The 22,640-nt window shown below is 40.1% G+C and overlaps 1 protein-coding gene across 1 annotated transcript in view; it reads right to left on the reverse strand.

Moving 5' to 3' along the window:
- Positions 1 to 189: 189 nt before the first annotated feature.
- LOC106869489 (mucin-4) overlaps positions 190 to 22,640 on the reverse strand; it is a 27,839-nt gene continuing 5,388 nt past the window's right edge. The window contains exons 3-14 of the mRNA XM_014915252.2: positions 20,813 to 20,886; positions 18,022 to 18,236; positions 17,355 to 17,515; positions 16,390 to 16,501; positions 16,139 to 16,184; positions 15,449 to 15,540; positions 14,031 to 14,273; positions 11,550 to 11,675; positions 8,813 to 9,634; positions 7,201 to 7,317; positions 6,495 to 6,680; positions 190 to 5,606 (exon numbers count right to left, since the gene is read on the reverse strand). Of these exons, the coding sequence (XP_014770738.1) occupies positions 312 to 5,606; positions 6,495 to 6,680; positions 7,201 to 7,317; positions 8,813 to 9,634; positions 11,550 to 11,675; positions 14,031 to 14,273; positions 15,449 to 15,540; positions 16,139 to 16,184; positions 16,390 to 16,501; positions 17,355 to 17,515; positions 18,022 to 18,236; positions 20,813 to 20,886 (7,489 nt within the window). The 3' untranslated portion in view covers positions 190 to 311. The remainder of the gene's footprint in view (positions 5,607 to 6,494; positions 6,681 to 7,200; positions 7,318 to 8,812; positions 9,635 to 11,549; positions 11,676 to 14,030; positions 14,274 to 15,448; positions 15,541 to 16,138; positions 16,185 to 16,389; positions 16,502 to 17,354; positions 17,516 to 18,021; positions 18,237 to 20,812; positions 20,887 to 22,640) is intronic.

Genomic DNA, 22,640 nt, shown 5'->3' on the forward strand with positions numbered 1-22,640 from the left:
TTGCATAACAACCTGGAATTGAAACCGCATCAGCATATTTTTAAGCCCATGGCCAGCATGAGGGAGGAGGAGGAGGAGGGGGAGGATAAAAGAGAAAAACCTTTTACATAATGAAAGAAGGGAAGGATGGAGGGAAGGAAGAAAGGAAAGAAGTAAAAAGATGGAAAAAAAATATCTTGAAAAACTGTGACAATTTTTTTTTTCCTTTTTGTTTTTTTTTTTTCCTGTGTGTATGTTTTTTTTTTTTTGTGTGTCTCAGTTTATTTTGTGATAAAATGGTAAATGGCAGAATCCCTAACTGACCGATGTCGTTAGCTATTAGTGGTCTGTGGATTAAAAGAGACGGCTGCCGCAGCTGCAGTCTGGCCAGCAGTCGGTGCCTGCTGAGCCAAACTCAGCAAGATGGCTGCCCCCTCAAAGGAGGAGTCTTCTTTCTCCCCCGACTGACCTTTGCTCTTGCTATTCGGAGATGTGAGAGTGTTGGTGGTGGTGAAATGGAGCCTGCCCAGGGAATTAAGACTGACCAGATTGCCCACTTGCACGGGGGCGGTCAGCGCTTGACCATTAGAAGAAGAGCAACTGCTCTGTGCAGAAATGGAATGCTTGGTGGCCTTCAGGCCGCCCGACTGCAAAGGGTTCGCTGCCATGATGACCATTGTGTTTCCAGATTTGGTGTCTGAAGAGACGGGCAAGGAAATCTTATTCAAATACATATCAGTGAGATTTGGAGAGGCTGCAGACAGTTTGGCACCCGAGACAGAGTCTGAGATGGGTATTAGGGCTGACGAAGGGGGTATTTTACATGGATTCGATATCATAGACGGCAGAGAAGACGTAAGAGTAGGAGTGAAGGTGATGGATGTTAAAGCATTATTGTTGCTGTTGTTGTTGGTGTTGCTTGATGTGGTAGTAGTAGTGGTGGTGATGGCAGCAGGGGGAGCAGTAGTGGTGGTAGTAGCAGCAACAACAGTGGTGGTGTTGCTGTTGAGTTTAGGTAAATACTGCCCGTGTATGTCGGTTCCTGTTGGCAGAATGGCCTGAGCAGGGACGGCATAGGTCAACTGGGTGGGCATGGAGAGAGAGGAAGAGGCAATGGAGTTTGTTGGACTAATGTTGGAAGTAGGGGAGAGGAGAAAGGATTGTGCTGCAGAAGGCAATGGTTGGGAAGGTTTCAGAACCTTAGACAAGGCATTCGCCACTGGGGTGGAGCATCGGAGCTGGGCCTGGGTCGTGGGTGAACCTATCACTGATGGATTCGGACTCTGAACTAGCATAATTTGATTTGAAGTCACTGCTGCTGTTGCCACTGTTGGTGTTGCAGTTGCTGCTGTTGCTGCCGCTGGTGGAGCAGTTAGAATTTTCAAAACTCCGTTTTCCAATGTGACTGGGATTCCCTGTGGTGTTACCAACTGGCCACCAATGCTGTACAATACCAGTTGCTGGACACCTACTGCGGAACAAGAAGAAGTCCGGTTCACATTGAGCAGGTTGTTGGAGAGATTTGAGGTCTGGGGTTGTTGATTGGAGACAAAGCTTGTTTGCTTCTGTTGAATTTGGGGAGACACAACAGACTTCTGTGCTTGTTGTAATGTTGGAGGAGAGGATAGTTTCTGCTGGAGAATCACGTGTCTGTTTTTAACAGGAGTCTGTGCTACTGTTTTAGCTGTTTGTATACTGTTTGGCCGCATGTAATTAGTGACAACCTGTGGAGATAATTTAGAAATGTCTGTTACCATCGAGGTGCTGGTTCCCAACGATGGAACTGTTGTAGGAAGAGTAACTTGGGTTACACCAAGTACATTTGACGTCAGACTGCTGCTGCTGTTGTTGATGTTGTTGTTGTTGTTGTTGTTGTTGGTGTTGTTGAGGTCTGTGGTTCGTGTTGTGTTTGTCAATGCCCTACTGACAGCAGGAACTATATTTTGAACTTGTGCATTCTTCACTGTAGTCAAAAGCTGATTCGCATTACTGCTGACAAACGACACATTTTGAACTAACTGTGGTCTCTGTTGCACAGCTCGAGAGAGATCGCTGACTGGGCTGACAGCTGACGGAAAGCCATCGGGTTTCGAAGAAGCAGCTGGCAGCTTTGAAGGATTTGAGAGAGTTGGTCTGATGCCAGTAGGAATAGCCAGAGTAGCTTGTTGACCAGAAACTAACTGAGGATTCAATGTTGATGACACAAGTTGTGGAGATTGTGACTGAAGCTGAAGTTGTTGCAATGATGTTGATGAAGAAGACGTCAGCAACGACGATGATATTGTTGGTAATGATGATGCTGATGATGACGATGATGATAAAGAAGTGTTGGTAGTGAGGGAAGAAGGGTCATTAAGAAGTTGTGTGCCAACAGAGTTTGTAATCAGGTTTGTTGGTAGACCGACAGGAGATAAACCAAAAGTTATCAAGTTGTTACCAGCTGAAGCAGTAGTGAAGTGAGGCTGAGCAACAGTGGCACCGTCCAATCGCAACACATTAGAACTTAATGTTAAGGGAATTGTGTTGCTGCCAGAGTCACTCTTTAACTGGACAGCTTGGACATTCGGTAAAGAATTCCTCAAGGAACTTTTCTCAGGTAGTGAGATGGTGGTGGCTGTGTTAGGTGTGGTTGCTGCCGTGTAGCTAGCAGGCTGACCGTCATTGTTCGACCCCGATAGTATCACTGTTTGTTTTCCTAAAGATGACTGTAATAGATGGGAAATAGTGCCAGGGTGCGAGGAACCAGAAGAGATGGTGGGAGTAGTTAGGATAATGTTCCCTTGAGTGGTTTGAAGTAGTTGGCCCCGTAATGAAGTTAAATTGGTGACAGCAGAATTGGTGCTCTGAGATGGTATGATCTGAATTGCAGGAGTTGAGAGGGAAGAAATTTGTTGTACTGAGGTGAACTTCTTTACAATTTCTGTTGCATTTTGTTCTGACTGGACAGGGATAACACCAATGGCTTTCTGTTGCTGTAAGTTCTGATCCTTAGGGGACAAAAGTAAAATACTTTGACCACCAGGTCCTTGCATAGATAATGGAACTCCAACAGCTGCATTCTGCAGTCCAACATTCAAGACTGGTGCTGGGTTGGCCTTACCGCTTACAACATTAGCTACAGGTTGTTTACAAACTACTTTGGCAGCATCAGCAAGCTTTTGGTCAACAACTGATTTGGGAATGGCTGGATTGGCTGTGGTTAAAATTTGTTGGGGTAAAGCAGCAAACTGCTTCAGATCAGATTGAGACAAAGTTCTGCTGGAAACTAAGTTGGTTGTTTGTTGTAAGGGTGAGGTTTGCATGTTAGTGACAGCCATTAATGACTGTTCACCGATCGGATTGGTTGAAGTGGTTGTCAAAATATTTTGGGGCACAACTTTCAGAATGACATTCTTAGAGTTAGCAATCGACGTTGCAGGCTGCAAAATAGCTAGTGATCTCCCTGTTGCTGATTTCAGAGTATTCAAACTTGACTGGGCGAGTAATGCAGCCTGAGGAATATTAACTCGGATGTTTGTTCCCGCAGGAACAGCTTGCCCTATAGTAGTAGACTGCAAGGAAAGGAGATTGTTGTTCTTTGCATTGTCAAAGTTTGAATGCGGAATCATTTGCGGTGTAACGGTGATTGGTGACTTATTACTCTGAGTGGTGTGAGTGATACTTTTGCGTGCCTGAACAGCAGGCATGACAGTTACTGTAGAAGAGAGTGATGTAACGCCAGGGACAGAATTGCTTTTTACTTCGGGCTGCTGAGACTGCACAGAGCTTAGCAAGCAAGTGTTCTTCGCTACATGGGCAGAATCATTGACCGAAGATGACAAAGCCGGTAGGAGTTTAACTGTGGCATCGGTAGTACTGAGAGGCTGGTTAATTACAGAAGTCATCTGAGTAGCAGTCACCTGACTTTCAGTGGTGATCAAAGCATTTTCAAGTACATCCTCATTAACTTTCTTAGCAGCACGACTCTCCAATAAGCTTTTAACTGTCACATTGCAGGCATATTTGCCGGGTGATTTCGTTAGTTTCGTCTTTGAAGTTGTGACCAGGTGAGGATCAAGAGCTACAGATTGGCTAAGCAAAGGATTTTGAGATAATGCAGTTTGATTGTCTAAGCCAATTATCATGTTGGTCAGTTTCGATTCTCTCGGATTAATATTTTGAATTGTGCTGCTACTAGAAGAGACTGCTTTAGATGGGGTGTTATGACTGCTGTATGACTGGTCAATGACATTGCCAAGTTTTAATGAAGGACTAGACAAACACTGAGCACTATTCACTGGGGTGTTTGCAATCAGTTTTGTTGTTGCACCAAGGATCTGTGAAGCAATGCCTGGCTTAGAAATAACATATACAGGCCCTTGGTGTGTTCTAACAGCAGTTTTTGATTGGTTCTGAGCCAAACTCACAACAGAGGTCTTTGAAGCAGATGACTGTGAGGCTGGATTTAAAAGTACCTGGAACTGTGGTTGAAGAACTGTATGCATGATATTTGGGTTGTGAGTGACATTGCTGGCCACTGTGGTTGGAGCAGTGGCTGAAGATGTGGACTGGACAGTCTCTACTGTTGAATTAAGGCTTGTTTTTGTGCTGGAAATAGGTTGGTTGGTAACAAAGTTTGCCATGAGGTTAACTCTGGTTTTATCAGGCTGAGTAGTAGCGGCAGGCTTCTGTGAAAGGACAACATTATTCGCTTGGTTGACAGATGACAACACAAACGTGTGACCAACTTTGCCAGCAGCCCCATCACCAGAATTGACATTCTTCAGAAGTTGCTGTATTATTTGTGGAGGTAAACTTGAAAGATGAGTATAATACTGAACTTTGTTTACAGTGCAGCCCTGGGTAGTGCCGCCCTGGGCAGTGCCGCCCTGGGCAGTGCCGCTATTGTTGCTTATGTTTACAGTCTGTTGATTAAGCTTCTGTCCAGAATCATGACTGATTTTCGTTATAAATTTGGTTCCAGAATTACTGGCCAATGGCTGCATGGTAATTGTCTTTGAAGAAACCGTTTTCATGATAGTGACCGGTGTCGATGAGACTTGTGCAGTCGTGTAAGAGGTGTTGTGACGGCTGGACAGCAGCTGGTGAATGACCGGGTAGGAGGTTTGTTTGATTCCCGACGACTTGCCAAGTGCCGCAACTGTTGTCAATACTGTGTTGCCCTCCGATCCACTGACATTTACCCCTGTTTGAGTAATCAATCCAGCCACACTAACCTTACTGATAGTAGCAGCAGTGGCAACGGAAATACTACTACTATTTGTTACGGATGTTGTAGTGGACTGATCTACGCTCTTCACCCCTTTTGCAGAGTTTGGGGTTTTCTTACCGCGCATCAAGTCAGAACTGTTATCTTTGGAAAGTCTTCTTTTCTTTGGGTTTAAATCAGTCTCGATATTGTTTGGGATGATTCTACGTTTGCGCAATCGTCCTCTTGAACTTACATCAGGATAATCATCATCGATGATTGGCAACAATGAGGTGGATGATGACAAAAGGGTTCCTCTGTTTCTCTTGCTTAATGTCGAGGGCCTCAATTTGGAACTTGGTGTTGAGTTGGTTTGAGTTCTCTCACTGAATGTGCTTTTACCAGCTGAAGAATTGCTGCCATGAGATGAACGAGAATTCTAGAAAAGAAAAAAATATAGAAAATCAAATAAAGTAATAATTTCTACAATATGTTTTTTTTCCTATTTTATAGTCACTAAATCTTTCAACATCCATAACAATGTTTAATAAGAATCCAGAAGCATTAAGAAAAATTCTCCCTGGCTCTGAAAGGTGATGTTTCAGTTACCCCACATAGTCCATCATCATTATCATCATCTAAGACCCACTTTTTCCATATTGGTATGTAGATCAGGCCATCAGGGTTCCAGGCTGGGACCATATTATACTCATACATTCCATGTCTCTACAGTCTCTATGGCAGGATACTCTTCCTGTCTCCAACCAGTTTTACACAGCATTTCATTACCTACATATGCCTATATGCCTTCCAGGATTATAGCCCAAGGCCAATACACAAAATGCGTATGAAGTACCAATTCTTTGGTCCCTCTCTCTCTCTCTCTCTCTGTCTCTCTCTCTCTCTTCCAGTCTTGAAGAAATTGGACATGGCAAGGTACAGAGAGGGATGGGCTCTTTAACCCTTTAGCATTCAGATTACTCTGTCAAACGTATTGTTTTTATATTCAAATTGTTTTGAACTAATGATGCATTATCTCATAGCTTCCTCGGTTTCAATTATGCAATTGGTTATTTTTAGAATGTCAGAGTAGGTTAGGTGTGAGAGGCTAGATCTGGCCAGCTTGAATAGAAAACATGTAGAATATTTGGGCCAGATATGACCAGTTTAAATGCTAAGGTGTGATTTCAAGAGATTTTAGTAGGGCCTGGAACCTACAGAACCTCTCATGAGTTAAATAGATTGGAGAACATAACAACAAAACCAAACCAACTTCAGAAGGAAATAAAGAATACAAAGTAAAAAGACAAAAAAAAAAAAAACTAACCCTTAATTCTTTACGAGCTGGACGAACTTGTTCTTCTTTGAAAGATTCTTGCTCTCGTTTCATTTTCCTTCGTGCTCGCCGGTTGGCCTGGATGAGTTTCGCTTCCCAAGGTTCCAGTTCTTTGAGCAGGTAATTAAGACGAGAGTGCAGCTCAATGACACATCGTTTACGAGCAGGAGGTTTCACCTGTAACAAAAAGTTTATAGAATGAGGAAGCGACAAATCTATTCCTAGATATATCATATTCTGCCAGACATTTTAGCTTTTTCACATCTCAATTTTTCAAAAACTAATTCTATGACACAACCTATGATGAGGCTGACATATCTGTATAGCTAAATTAAAGAAATGACCATCTAGCTGCTAAATCCTAATGCCTCCCAGTGGGCCATTCTCATGAAAATTAAACCAAAACTGTCTTTTGGAAATTTCTAGAATGCCCAGAAAAATCGCTGTATACTTGTAAAGGTATATCGAAATGGTTCGTTTTCAACTACATATCAGCACCTCCTCCTTCAACACAATCCCACCTCCTCCTTCCATGCAATGCCACCTCCGCCTTCCATGCAATTCCACCTCTGCCTTGCACGTAATTCTACCTCCTCCTTCCACACAATTCCATCTCCTCCTTCCACAATTTCTCCCCAACAGGCACACATCTGTCATACAAATATAAACAGAAACAACGAACTGCAGTGAGACTTACTTTCTGTTTCCTGCCTCTGGAGCCAGATGAGGAATCTTGGGCTGCAAATTTGGCAACAAGATCCCTCAGTTCTTCCACACTATCCACAATCAGTTCAAACTCGTTTGTATCAGGTACCTAGGGAGCAACAAAAGTTCTCTTAACTTGTCAAAATATTCATTAAAAAAGTATTGAAATATAATGACAGGAAATAATAATAATAATAATAAAGCCAATACACACAGATAGAGAAATTAAGGTTAATGCTTTGCAGCATTTTGTTTGGCATGGTAACAATCCTGCCAGTTCACCATGTTAAATTTCAATAAAATTATAATCTACATCATTTAAAAGGAATTTGTTGATAATTTCATAAAAAAAAAAGAAAATCACATTTTTCTGAAAATTATGATCAAACAAGATCAAGATGTGAATTATCCCAAACTTCTATCACCCAACTTTCAAAAACAAAAAAAAAAAAGCAAATTCCAATATAATCATATTCTACATTCTCTGAAATGCATTTATCGAAAATTTCCTTAAAAATATAATTTTTCATAAAGTTAGGAAGAAACAAAGATGAAGTCAAGGGAGACAATTCTGTAGTTATGTCTCCAAGTTTTATTTAATGAGTAAATGGGTGGCAATGACGAATAAGGGACACAACAGATCCAAAATATTACACAAATCGGGAATCAAACTGTGTAAATATCAGTTAGCTGAATGATGCTTAGGGATTAACAGAAAACCACCTGCAAGGTGGCCTTTCTGCTTGTCTTAGAAAATGGAAGAAGACATTTAACAATACTGATCTATGCAGAAAATATGGGATGGTCATGGAAAGAACCCTTTGTGTGTGTGTGAGTGAGTGTGTATATATATATATTATGTGTCAGTTGGATTGGTGTCCTTGTCTTGATTGTTGCTTTCACTATGTTTCAGTTGTGTATGCTTCAGCTTTAAAAATCCACTCTGACACAGCCTACGGGTATAGCATAGTGGATAAAGGGTACTAGTTAATGTGGCGCAGTCACTTAGAGGTTCTGAGTTCAATGCCAAGTAAGGAACTAAGGTGAATCACAAGACACCTGAGCATACTACAGCCAAAATGAAGTGAAAGCAACAATCAAGACGATGGCACCACTCCAACAAATACACAATATAAAATTCCTCATCTCAGATATACAGAATTGTGTGTGTGCACGTGTGTGTGTATTGTCATCGTCATCATCATTTAATGTCCGTTCTCCATGCAGACATGAGTTGGATGGTTTGACGGGGACTGCTCAGCTGAAAGCTTGTTCAGGCTCCATGTCTGTCTTTTGGCATGGTTTCTATGGCTGGATGCCCTTTGTGCTACACTAAAAGCTGTGCATGGCACCAAAATTTTCGAACTAAGTCAAATGTAACAAACTATTCCAAACCATAGTTAACGTATCTGGGCATAAGTGGGGTCAAGACCGGCAAGTTTGTACTGGCATCAAGTCTTCTAATAGACGCATTTCCTATTATATATAACACAAACCTGAAACAAACATATTAAATGACTTCAAAATATCACCATTACAACTGTGTGTGTGTACACACACAGGGATATAGTGTAGAAGCAACAAAGGAAATTACAAATACCTACCAGTTCAACATCCGATTCCTCTTCACTCTCTTCTTTCACACTGCTATCAATATCACCATTGAGTTTATCTTGTGCAACTTTCGTTTTCACATGCGGTTTCTTAAAGTCCATTTTACTTCGGCCTTTCAAACCGAAAGGCTTCGGGCCCCTTTTCCCCTTTAACTTCTCCGGCCTCTGTTTAAAAGCCACCTTGTTATACAATGGTTCTTGTTTAATAAAAGACACTGACTTGATTCTCTGATCGTCCTCTTCTTGACCACAAAAATTACCCATCACTGGTTTACATTCACTCTTTACCTCTGCAGCACAACACATCACACCACTTTGACAATCATGAGAACCAGATTCTTGCTTAACCATTCCATTGCTAAGTTTATAATCTGACAAAGCTGTGTTACTTTCAGATTGTTCTTCATGTTTACAATGGCAGCTGTTTGAAGAAGAATCTCCTTCAGATTCTACCTTACAGTGGTTAGAATCTGCCAGGCATTTACAGTCTATCTTACTTTCACACTTTATTTTGCATTGGTCAGTTAAAACTGAAGCACCATTGGATAGTCTGTCTTTAGTGTTAAATTTCAAATTGTTCAGATGTTTGAGGTACGTAGGCATTCGGTAGGCGCCGTTTTTGCGATAATTTGAAAGATAGTTTATAGGAGAACCCCAGGGATCTAAAAAACAATTCCTTGACCAGTCAAGAGTACGCCTTTTCTTTCGCCCTCTACGCAAAGGGGCACCAAGTTTATGGAGAGATTCAAAGCTGTAATCAGAGTCTTCTTCTTCACTGGAGATTACTGTTGGCGGCAGAACAGTTTTGATTTTCTGTCAAAGACAAAGAAATACGAGGTTAATAGATTTCAAAGATGGAGACACGAAATTGTTGGCTCGGCTGGAATTACATCACAGAATGTAGAGAAACAAAAGGAGATAGTATATGAGGCTTTATTATTTCTGCAGCTTTCATAAAAAAAAATTTCGAACAAAGACACAATTAGTGGGATAGTAATGTCCATTAGAATGACCACCTCTCACCACCACCACCACCACCCTTCCTACACTACCTTATCCACATGAGGAGGATGACAGGCAAGGATGACTTCGGCAGGAGAAAACAACCAGGAAAATAAGAAATATAGTTGGACAGTAGAGTGGCAGAAACAAGGGAGTGTCAGTTAAGCTGCTTTGAAGTAATTAGTTATGTAACTTGATGGCATCAGTCCAATTGCCAGCATGGAATACAGACATTAAATGACAATGATGTTCCATGCTGGTGTAGGTTGGACAGCAAGACAGGATCTGATGGGTCTAAGGACTGCATTATCCTCCAGTGTCTACTTCAACATGGTTTCTATGAATGGATGCCCTTCCTCATACCAACCCCTTTACAGCATACAGACTGGGTGGTTTTCATTTGTGCCACCATCACCGGTGAGGTCACCATGCAGCTTGCATGACTACAAACCTACAAGAGAGGCAGTTTTATGCTAGGAAATGATGGGGGAAGAGGGGGTTAAAGTATGAAAGAAGTGGGGCCCAGAGCAGAACAGATCTCTTGTTGTAGAGGAGCTACATTACAGGCATTTTAGAAGAGAAGGAGGTGATAAAAGGGGTGAAGCTGGGAAGGGATGAAAATATTGTCGATGAGGTGTCAGGGTGGACCCTCAAGGAACAAGGTAAGTGAAGACAGTACTGGGAGTGTGGCTGAGTAGAAGCTGCAAGAATGTATGGGAGAGTGAGAGATGGGGAATGGGTGAGGGAGTGAATATAATGAATGATGAACAAGTATTCACACAGACACACACACACACACACACACACACACACACACACACACACACACACACACACACACACACACACACACACACACACACACAGAGGCTACTTTCAGTTTCTATCTATCCAATTCACTCGCAAGGCTCTGGTTGGCCAAACCCAACGCCATACAGTTCGAAAGCAAATGCTTGAAGCACACAGCCATGCTAGCCCCTTTTTTATGTAGATGTTAAATATTCAACAAGTCAACCATGGCAGGATTTGAACTCGGAATGTAAAGAGAAGCAACAAAACACTGCAAGGTGCTTAGTCCCAGTTTCTGCTTCAACCGGCCACTCTCTTTGAGCATCATCATCATCATCATCGTCGTTTAACGTCCGCTTTCCATGCTAGCATGGCTTGGTCGATTTGACTGAGGACTGGTGAAACCAGATGGCTACACCAGGCTTCAATGTGATTTGGCAGAGTTTCTACAGCTGGATGCCCTTCCTAATGCCAACCACTCCGAGAGTGTAGTAGGTGCTTTTACGTGCCACCGGCACAAAGGCCAATCAGGCGGTACTGGCAACGGCCACGCTCAAAATGGTGTATTTTATGTGCCACCTGCACAGGAGCCAGTTCGGCGGCACTGGCAACGATCTCGCTCGAATGTCTTTACACGTGCAAGGAAGGCGATGCTGGGCACAGGTGCCATTGACGGTTTCGCAATACTAATAAAAATCAAATGGTAGGTTGTTGCCTAGTCCAAGATCAACCCTCATTGAGCAAACCTGTGATATAGGAGAGCAAAACAGTAGGGTGTAATTTCAGGCAGATTAGGCTTTTATTTCTAGCGAGTTCAGCGACTACATAGTGGATCCATAATCACAAAGACACCTGCGTAGAGCCACAGGTGAGAGATCATGTAATTCTATGTAATCACAAAGATAGAAGGGGATAAACACAAATTTACATCACTTACTTGTCTCAATCTACTTGGACGTGACGAAGGAGGGGATATGATTTCTGTGGAAACTTGAGCCTTATTACGTTTCTTTTTTTGGGGACGAGATTTTAAATTGCTGTCATCATCTTCCTCAAAAGCTGTCTATAAGTGGAAAAAAAAAAACACAAAAGAAAACAACAGTAAGAAAATGAATAAAAATCCTTGTATAATCACAAAAGAGAAACCACAAATACTAACTTATAGCAACAAAAACAAAAAAACACTATGGCTGTGAGGTGACAAACCTTAAGCTACGACTAATCACATCTTTCACTTCAAACCTTATCATTACACATTGTGTTGTGGCAGAAAACATAACTCGTTTCTACTCTTACTCCAGGTCAAGGGTAACCTAGAGCTATATGCTGGATAGCAACACCACACACAACATTGTAACCTTTGTGTCATGGTGTGTGCAAAACTGCATCTATACATCACACCATTATTTCGGAATGGAGCCAAGTTTTAGCCTAAACAAGGAACAAATCATGTCAGCAATCCAAAAGAACACCTATTAACCACACGTAATGTGTCCCCAAAAGAGCTGACCAGGACTATTTAACTGAAACAGCAGTCAAACTGCCCTCAACATCTGTATTAATCCTTTAATATTTAAACTAGCCTATTTACACCCAAATATTCTACCTGTCTTATGTTCAAACTGACCACACCTATCCAACAATGTCACTCTAACTGGGATATCCTTGTATCTCTTCTACAGTAAGACGCCTATTTCTATCCCTCTATCATTCTTTTAACCTCTCATCAACCAGCACAAAGTCACCTCCCTAAATACATCTCCCTCACCACCAGTCAAAGGGACTTTGTCTTGCCTTACAAATTACTTGGTGACCCCACCAATGTTGGTGCCATGGAAAAAGCATCCAATACACTATGTAAATTGGTTGATGTTAGGAAGAGCATCCAGCGATAGAAGCTCCAATGGCTGGCAACTGGTTTGGTAAACACCCACAAAATTATCAACCACCGTGCCAACAACCACCATTGAGCACCTTTTTGAGCCCCATGTGTCTAACACATGTAGGCATGCCTACAAAGTCAGCAAACAGCACAGCTCCCATGACTTTTGGAAACTTTTTTTCACACTCAGAGTTGCTGAAGCATGGAACAGACTACCTGCATCAGTTGTTAGTTGCCGAGACATTGCATCCTTTAAAACATTCATGCTTCCTGAAATTCGCCAACACTACACTTGATATCCCCACCTCTATACACATGCACACATGTATATCATGACTCACACACTGTTCACTTTCCTGGCTTTTGCACATAATTCTATGCACCGTACATGCACCTTTGATGAGTTGCAGTGCACCTGAGCACCATACACAATAATTCCATTATTATTATTATTAAACTATGCCAAAACAGACAATAGAACTTGGCATAGCCCTCTGGCTTGCCAGCTCCTATCAAACCATCCAACCTATGCCAGCATGGAGAATGGACATAAAATGATGATGATAATCATCATCATCATCACATCAAAAAAACCATCATATTCTCAGAGCTACAAGAGAATGCATGATTAATTCAAAACAATGTGAATAAATGAGCATTAGATTAGATTAATCTGAATTCACAGAGGGTTACAGAGAAGTGGAGACATTTGTGTCTCCCAAAATGTAGTCCTCCATTATACCTGAAGCAAAGATAGGATGGTCATGGCAGAAATATCTTTGATTATAAATTTTCTCTACCAAGGTTGACCTAGGGTTAAACAATCACATCGTCATTCAAATCATTTATTCTTTCGTCAGACCTTTTTTTGTCCATTTGCTTAGATTCCTTAACTCTTTATTTTCTTTTAACTATCAGGATTAAGGCCATGCAACAGCACCACCTACAGATGGGATGACCTTTTTTCTCCTTTTTTTGAATTTTCAACTCTAAAAAATCACTGCTAGCTGTTCTTCTTACAACCAACCCCCAACTCATAAACTAAGGTTTGTGAAACCGTTTGCCAGCCAGGTGGACTGCAGTAAGCAAATTTATATTTTCATAGATGATACATATTAATGGCAGCAGTAGCAGCAGCAGCAGCAGTAGTAATAGTAGCAGCAATAGAATTATTATTATTATTATTAGTAGTAGTAGTAGTAGTAGTAGTAGTAGTAGTAGTAACATAGTTGTGGTGGTGGACATGGCTGTAGAAGAGTGGTGGTGGCAGTCAGGGTAGTAGCAGAGGTAGAAGTAGTAGGAAGAGGAGTGGTGGTAGTGGTAGAGGCAGCAGCAGCAGTAGTAGTAGTAGTAGTAGTAGTAGTAGTAGCAGAGGCAGTAGTAGTGGTGGTGGCAGCAATGGTAGTAGAAGTAGTAGTAGAAGAAGAAGAAAGTGTAAATGATAGCCAAGAAGCAGGAGTCAACATATCATGAAGCAAACAAAAATGAAGAAAAAAAAGAACAACAAGCAAATAAAAAATAAAAAGAATAATTTACTTCGTCTTTGTTTTTCTCCTTCAGCGAATCCATTTCCTCTGGTGGCTCCTGGGTTGATGTGTCGTCGTCATTTTGAGGAAACTGGTTCGGATGTGGTATGTGTTTGTAGACCCGTAAGTCGGCACCACAAAATTGTGGGAAATGAATGTATATGTTACCCTCGGCATCGCGGCCAAGGTTATATTCCCTTTGTTCTTCTGGAGCTTGCAGTTCTATTGCCTCACGCAGAGGTTCTTGGTGTTCCTGGCAAAACAAAGGAGCAACAAACATTATAATTTAGGCCACCAACCAAAGCTTTTGTGAATGGATTTGGTAGACAGAAACTGAAAGAAAGCGGCGGGCTGGCAGAAATGTTAGCATACCAGGCAAAATGCTTAGTCAAACCGTCCAGCCCCATGCCAGCATGGAAAGCGGACGTTGAACAACGACGATGATGATGATATAATTATATTTCAATGAAATCAGACAATTCTTTTTCTAAAAACTCACTTTTGTTTATGTTTATCATGTTTAATTTGTGTTAATATCATGTGTTAATAATATATGTTAATATCATGTTTAATGGGTGTTAAAAGAGTATAAATTTTTAATTGTTTATAATTTTTCATTTTTTTTACATAATTTTATTTTCATTCCTGTTGGACCCTGCTTGTTCTCTCCATGACAACTTTTTCCCAACTTGACTGCAATCATTTTCTCTACCTCCATTCCCAAGATGGAGTAACAGTTTAACTGAACTGAAAGAATGCTTTCAAATCGCAGTGCAGGAGACAACTTTTGAAGTAATTGCTGATAGGAAAGACATCCAGCCATAGAACCCATGCCAAAGACACCAGACTGGCTCCCGTGCAGGTAGCATGTAAGAAACACCCTTTGAGCGTGGTCATTGCCAGGATCACCTGACTGGCGCTCGTGCCGGTGGCTCGTAAAAAGCACCTACTAAACTCTCGGATTGGTTGGCTTTAGGAAGAGCACCCAGCTGTAGAAACTTTGACAGATCAGACAGAAGACATAGGCAGGACATGGACACTGCAGGTCATATTGCAGACTGCCTACTAAGAAAACAATAGATACAGGTACAGAGGTAATGGGATCCTTTACTGCCCTTTACGGGGAGGGGGGATCTCTATAACGCCACTAACTTGATAATGTACCTTCTCTTATAATGTAACGCCAATATTCATACAAGACACCAATGTTGGGTTAGTTTTCCTTTGCTTCTACACGTGTGTGCAAAATGTTGCAGGCTGTGATATGCTGTCCAACCCACACCAGCATGAAAAAGACAGTTATATGATGGTAGTGATGGTGGTGACGATGATGACATGCAGGTGATATGGATGTGGTGGTGGTAATAATGATGATAAAGGTGATAATGATGGTGGTGGTGATGATATAGAAATAATATTTCCTCTTACCAATATGTCATCACAGATACTTTTCATCACCCACACTTTCCTGTAAAAGCTTAATTGGTGATATTTCTTATTTTTAAGTGGATTCCTTTTGCCTAAAACAAAAAGAGAAATGGTAAAATAAAAAGAAACACGAATCATTTGATGGAAAATAAAACCACCCAAAAATTAAATATATATATATATATATATATGTAATATATATCAGGAACATGCTGCCTAGGTAGGCAGTGCCTACTTCAAATAAAATAGATTGATAGCAACACTTTCCTTTTATGGCAAAATATGCATCTAATTCAATAAAATTATGAATGTTAATGTGATTACTATGCATAAAACACAAAACATTTTATATTTTTGTAGATCATGTAGGCATAAATCTCCCCTGCTCTTCAATTTCAGTATTTAAGCTACATGTAGTAGTGCTTTAGTACATGGGCTTTGTACACTTCTCCAACACCATTTTCTTTACGTGCTATAAAGGCAGAAGTAAATCTGCTTTCAACTCAGTCGCACGCCTGTGTTTGGTTTATTTTTTGTGTGATTTACTACATAAGGTTCACCAACTACCTACCCTGAGTAATGACTGATGGCACATGTCTGATATATATATATATGTATATATATATATACACACACACACACACACACACATACAAAGATATAAATATATACACACAATGATATACATACCCATTACTTTATAGGCAAATGGATCAAGCCCTAATTTTTCAGCTGCCTAGAAAGAAAAATATATAAAATTAAACAATGTAAAATATATATATATATATTGATAGAAATGGCAAGACAACAAAAGAATGAAAGAGATCTCAATATTATGTCAATAGAGGAATTTATCTGTAAATATATGTGACAATTATTCGGTAGCTATGATAAAACTCAGAGTTTTATAAAATATAAAATGACTAATATAAATTTGTTACCTTATAAGTATCACCATTATAAGCTTCAAGTACATCATACCAATTCTTGACCTTCTGTCGTAATTTTTCTTCCCAAACCCTGTAAGGCATCCGGTAACGATGATTATGAAGTCTAGTAATAAAGAACACAAGACACAACTTAGAAATAATGTCCAGCATTGCATTGTGATGTTGCATAGCATAAAAGACTCGATCGTTGTGTGCGTTAACAATTCTTAATTTCATACTCTCTTGAGAGCATCGTGAGTTCACAGGGGAGTGGCAAGTGTGGAGGAGGGTGCTGAATGTTTAGAAAGCATTAAGAATTTTCTTACAAAAAAAAAAAAAATCTTTAATTTAAATCAGGAACAATACCTTGTGATTTGAGTATGTGTATATTGTATTAGCAGTGAGCAGAAATAATGATTTCAAATTTTGGCACAGGGCCAGCAGTTTTTGAGGAAAAGAGAAAGTTGACTACATCAACCCGGTACTTCACTGGTGCTTATTTTATCAACCCTGAAAGGATGAAAGGCAAAGTCAACCTCAGTGGAATTTGAACTCAGAATGTCAAGACAAAATGAAATGCTGTTGCTGTTAAACATTTTGTCTCGCGAGCCAACAGTTCTGCCAACTTACTGCATTATTGAGTGGAAATAATGACTGAAAATGTGCCAAGGTCCAATATAATTTCATTATTTATGTTCTCTCCTTCTTTAACTTTTTAGCATTCAGATTATTCTATCAAATGTAATGCTTATTTATTCACATTGTTTTGAATTAAACATGTACTGTCTCATAGCTTTGAGATATCAATGACGTGATTGTTTATTTTTTTAAATGATATTGTAGGGTAAGTGTAAGAGACCAGATCTAGCTGGTCTGAACACAGAACAGATGGAATATACTGATCATAGATCTGCTCAGTTAAGGCTAACAAACCCTCCAAAAAACACTCGATACAAAGTAACGATGGTCAAACTTACTTGCTTCTTTGATGAGGTGTGCTAAGCAAAGAGCTCATTATTCGTTGCATAGTTGTACTCTCACGTGTCATCAAAAAGCACCGTTCTAATTCATATTGAGGAACTTCAGCCAAATACAATGGTTCTTGGCACAAGAATAAAAAATGGCCAATTTGGGGGAGCTGGAAATAAAAAAAGAAAATTCAAGTGAACAAGAGTCTGCATTAGCAACTATCAATCACAGAATGAGACAAAATTTGATTTACCATGAGAAGTGAAAGTCTAACATTTTGATGGTGGGGTTTCCTTTGTAGGGAGTATTAAAACCATGGTTCCAGGTTCAGTCCCACTGCACGACACCTTGGGCAAGTGTCTTCTGCTATAGCCTTGATCCAACCAAAGCCTTGTGAGCAGATCTGATAGACGGAAACTGAAAGAGGATTGTCGTGTATGCATGTGTGTGTGTGTGTTTGTTCCCTACCACCACATAACAACCAGTGTTGGTGTGTTTACACCCCCATAACTTAGCAGTTCAGCAAAAGAGACTGATAGAATAAGTACCAGACTCTACAAAAAAAAAAATTATAAGTACTGGAGTCAACTCGTTCAATCAAAAATTCTTCAAGGCAGTGCCCCAGCATGGCCACAGTCGAATGACTGAAACAAGTAAAAGCTAAAAGCTACACACCTCCCACATGGCTTTCATCTGAGAGAGCAGAGGTTGCTCCAAGAGAATGTCTTCCCAATCATTAACTTCCTGGACGTGAGCCTCCTGTGCCGCTCGTTTCTCTTCAATCTGCTGCTTACGAGCTTCTTTCTCCTTGGCTATCTCTTCATGACGCAACTGATTTAACAGTGCTGAAGAATCATGGGGTGCAACAGCCCGGGTGCGTCTCCTCAACCCTGCAACGATAGGACAGAGAACATCGTTAAACGTTTGACATTTCAGAAAGGAAATTTCTTTCTTTTTTTTTAATTATTTTATACAAATGCTGAGTGTAAGGAAGGACATCTGGCTATAGGAATCATGACAAAACAGACATTGGACTCAGATGCAGTCCTCTCGCTTCCCTGCTTCTGTTAAACCATCCAACCCATGCCAGCATGGAAAATGGACATTAAATGGCAATGATGATGATTTAATGTATTGTTATTTTCAAAACACACACACACACACACACTCACACACACACAGATAAAAGAGAAATAGGAGCTCTTCGAGCAAATGGAAGCAGACAAAAGGGCTTCTGACCATCCCAGAGAAGGAACCCAGAAGTTTATGAGGAAACAAAGGCGCCTGTATATCGTCGTTTGACTTGCTAGAAATAGCAGGTAAATCTTACACAAATTCTACAATAAAATTTAAAGGAAGGATACACTTGAAAACGCGGTAAAGCTTAAAAAAAAAAAAAAGAGAGAGATGGGATGGTCATGTCTGGAACAACGTTGATAAAAGATCTGCTGAACTGAGGCTAAGCAGGGCTAATAAAACAAGTTGAAATATTAGTATCTACGTGACATAAGAAGCAATTCTAACACTTATTAATGATGAAATGCTTTGAATTATGTTCACTTCGGATGACATCAAACCACGATGATGTCAAGAACTAATGGGAAAAACAAGTCATCCTATGGGGAAAATATTACTTTGCTTGGAAACAGGTGAGGGTTGGTGACAGGGAGAGCATCCGACCATAGAAAAATCTGCCTCGACAAATTTCGTCTCGCCCAGCAAATATTAAATGACGATGGTTTGAAGTCGGCCTGAGCATCTAAATTCGCCCGGATTGTCTCCCTTTATTCGAGCAAGTTTTTTTATTTATTTTTTTTTATTTTCATGCATCGCTTTTTAATAACTTAAGCTACCTTCCTTTTCGAAAGTGTCTATTACTGTTACCGGCCCTCCAATGCTGGTGATATAAAAGCATTTAATACCCGGTCGCTATGTCTGTAGATCAATGTTTGCCAGAAAGTCTGATTTAAATCAGTGACCTCTACTACAAATATCCAAGAATGTGGTGGTGATCACAACAATATTAAACCAATCAAGCAGGTTTATAGTTTCAATACCCAACAGAAATTAATTTACTTCACTTCAATTTAAAATGTAAGCTTTGGCAAAGCTTCTACAGCAAGGTGTCCTTTCTAATGCCAACCATTTTACAGAGTATACTGGATACTTTCTTCATGCCATCAGCACTGGTGAAGTTGCTGAGTGACTTGCAAGACGGAGAAAGAACATGGAAAAAAGGGAGAGTCAAAAGCTCCCCAGAACAAAGTGGGCTGGAGAGCCTTTGAGAAGTGGGTGGTGGCTTTTTTATAATAGATGCTGAAAGGCTAATGAATAAATAGAGGGACAAGCACAGGGGTCTTGCTAAGGTGGAGATACATGATTACCCCAGTAAATATCACCAAATTTTAATTCACTGCTAGAGGTAATAACTGTCATATATATATATATATATATATATATATATATATATATCTTCGTTTAACGTCCGCTTTCCATGCTAGCATGGCTTGGACGATTTGAATGAGGACTGGTGAAACCAGATGGCAACACCAGGCTCCAATCTGATTTGGCAGAGTTTCTACAGCTGGATGCCCTTCCTAACGCCAACCACTCAGAGAGTGTAGTGGGTGCTTTTACGTGTCACCCGCACGAAGGCCAGTCAGGCGGTACTGGCGACGGCCACGCTCAAAATGGTGCAATTTATGTGCCACCCGCACAAGAGCCAGTCCAGGGGCACTGGCAATGATCTCGCGGTACTCAAAATTTGAAAAAAGGAAAAATTTGAGGAAACTAACTCAATAAGTTGCAAAAGGTAAATGAACAACGTACAAACAGGAAATCTTTTAACAGGAAATTCTTTGTAAAATGAGGCTAAACTTTGTTTCTCACATAGAAGAGTGCTTAGTTCCTGTTTCTTGGCCCCCAAACAATAACACCATTTGAATTGCTGTTCCGTATGGTCCAGGGTTTAATAACAGTTGCAGCTATTTCTTAAATATGAAAGTAATTCAAAAGATTTAGAGGCATTTTTATTTTGAATTAGACAAGAGAAGAAGGAGTGTGATTGTCACGATTCTGGACAAGCCTTGGTGAGACTGTAGTGGATGTCCAACCCAGAATATTCTAATTCAAAAGCTTTAGCCTGATTAAACTCTGCAAAAGATGTCCAAGGACCAGTTGATGACATTTAATCTGGTAACTACAAACACACACACATAGATTCACTCCAATCACAGACCCTGCTAGAAGTAACAGTCAAACCTTCCTCAAATCTTACTGTACTGTCTTATAAAAAAATTTTTTTAAAAAAAGGGACACATCGGATTATGTAGTCCTAAATAGGTCTGCTTCATTTGGGTTGAACTTAGACTAAACAACAGTAACAACAATTACATGCCAGTCATTGTTATAAGATAAAAAATACAAAACACCTGTTAAGAAAAGACACCAGGTAACACATACATACCTGCAACAACAGCAATATCTTCAGGTGTACAGTGACCAGATGTTGCTTTGACAGTGGTTTTCTCCCTTAAGTCCCTGCACAAAGAGAAGATTCAAACAACTGCTTAGAAGATGATAATGCTTAATCAGATTATTAACTTAGATCACTTAATAAATGAAAATAAACAAAAGCACATTCCAAGCCAACTAGCTGTGGTAGTCTGTAGCAGCAAAAATAATTTAACAAAGTTCACACAGTTCTTCTTCGGTCATGTGGAAATTAACCCTTTCGTTACTGTATTTATTTTGAGATGTTCTGTGTTTCTTTCAATTAATATTAAATATAACAAAGAATTTAGTAAAATAACTTAGTTATCATTAAGCTATTGTTAGGAACATAAATTGTGACTAAGGTTTGGTGGAAGATTTTAATTCAAAACTTATGAAAACAAGACATTTGTACTACAGAGTCAGAGGTGGTTTCAGCCAGGTTGGTATCAAAAGGGTTAAATTAATCATTTGTTAACCCTTTTGTTACCATATTTCTGTTGAGATGCTCTGTTTCTTTCAATTAATTTTAAATATAACAAAGAATTTAGTAAAATAACTTAGTTATCATTCAGCTAGTGTTAGGAACATAAATTGTGACTAAGGTTTGGTGGAAAATTTTAATTCAAAACTTATGAAAACAAGATATTTGTACTCAAAGCCGGAACCAGTTTCAGCCGGGTTGGTAACGAAAGGGTTAATGTCCTGGTGCATCAAGAAATGTCTTTTGTTTGTCAGAATAAAATATTTAACACTTTAGCATTTAAACCAACCATATGAGGCACAAATATCCTACTTGTTTTATGTTCTAACCAGTCAGACCGAACCTCCCATACCAACTGTACAATGTCATTCTAAACAATAACATCTTCGAAATCTCAAAGCTATGAGATAATGTGGGATCAATTCATAACAATGAGAATGAATAAACATTTTCATTTGACAGTAATCTGAATGCTGAAGGGTTAACACTTAAGCATTCAGATCATTCTGTCAGATTTGTTGCTTATTTATTTGTATTGCTTTGAATTAATCATACATTGTCTTGTAGCTTTGAGGTTTCAATGATGTGACTGTTTACTTTCAGGATGATAGTGTAGGGTAGGTGTGAAAGGCTGGATCGGGGCCAGTTTGAACATAAAACCATCAGAGTATTTGAGCCAGATACAGCCTTGTTTGAATGCTAAAGGACTAAACCAGTTATATCAGCCCCAAGTATTCTACGTCATCATCGTCGTCATCATTTAATGTCCGTTGTCCATGCTGGCATGGGTTGGACAGTTTGACTGGGGTGCCATGCTGGAAGGCTGCAACAGGTTCCAGTCTGATTTGGTATGGTTTTCTACAGCTGGATGCCCTTCCTAACGCCAACCACTCCGAGAGTGTAGTGGGTGTTTTTACATGACACCGGTATCTGCCACAACTGTGATTTTTGCTCAGCTTGATGAGTCTTCTTCTCAAGTAAGACATAATGCTAAAGGTCTTGGTCATTGCCTCCATGAGGCCCAACACTCGAAAGGAACTCAACCACCTCGCCTATTTCATGTTAAAAACCAACCAAATCTAGCCTCTCGTAACAACAACCTTGTGACGTCAATCTAAAAATAGACCTGTCACATATTTGAAATCTTGAAGCTACAACGTAATGCATGATTAATTCCAGACAAAGTGACTAAATAAGCATTCCATTTGACAGAGTAATCTGAGTACTACAGGGGTTAAATGTTTGTTTGTGGCCACAAAGAGAGGATCTGGTTTGAAAAATGCGTAGGAGCAGTAAAGTAAAGGAAAGAAAGGATGAG

Source organism: Octopus bimaculoides, chromosome 15, assembly GCF_001194135.2.
Source record: "Octopus bimaculoides isolate UCB-OBI-ISO-001 chromosome 15, ASM119413v2, whole genome shotgun sequence".
In the NCBI taxonomy this organism is placed as follows: Eukaryota; Metazoa; Mollusca; class Cephalopoda; order Octopoda; family Octopodidae; genus Octopus; species Octopus bimaculoides.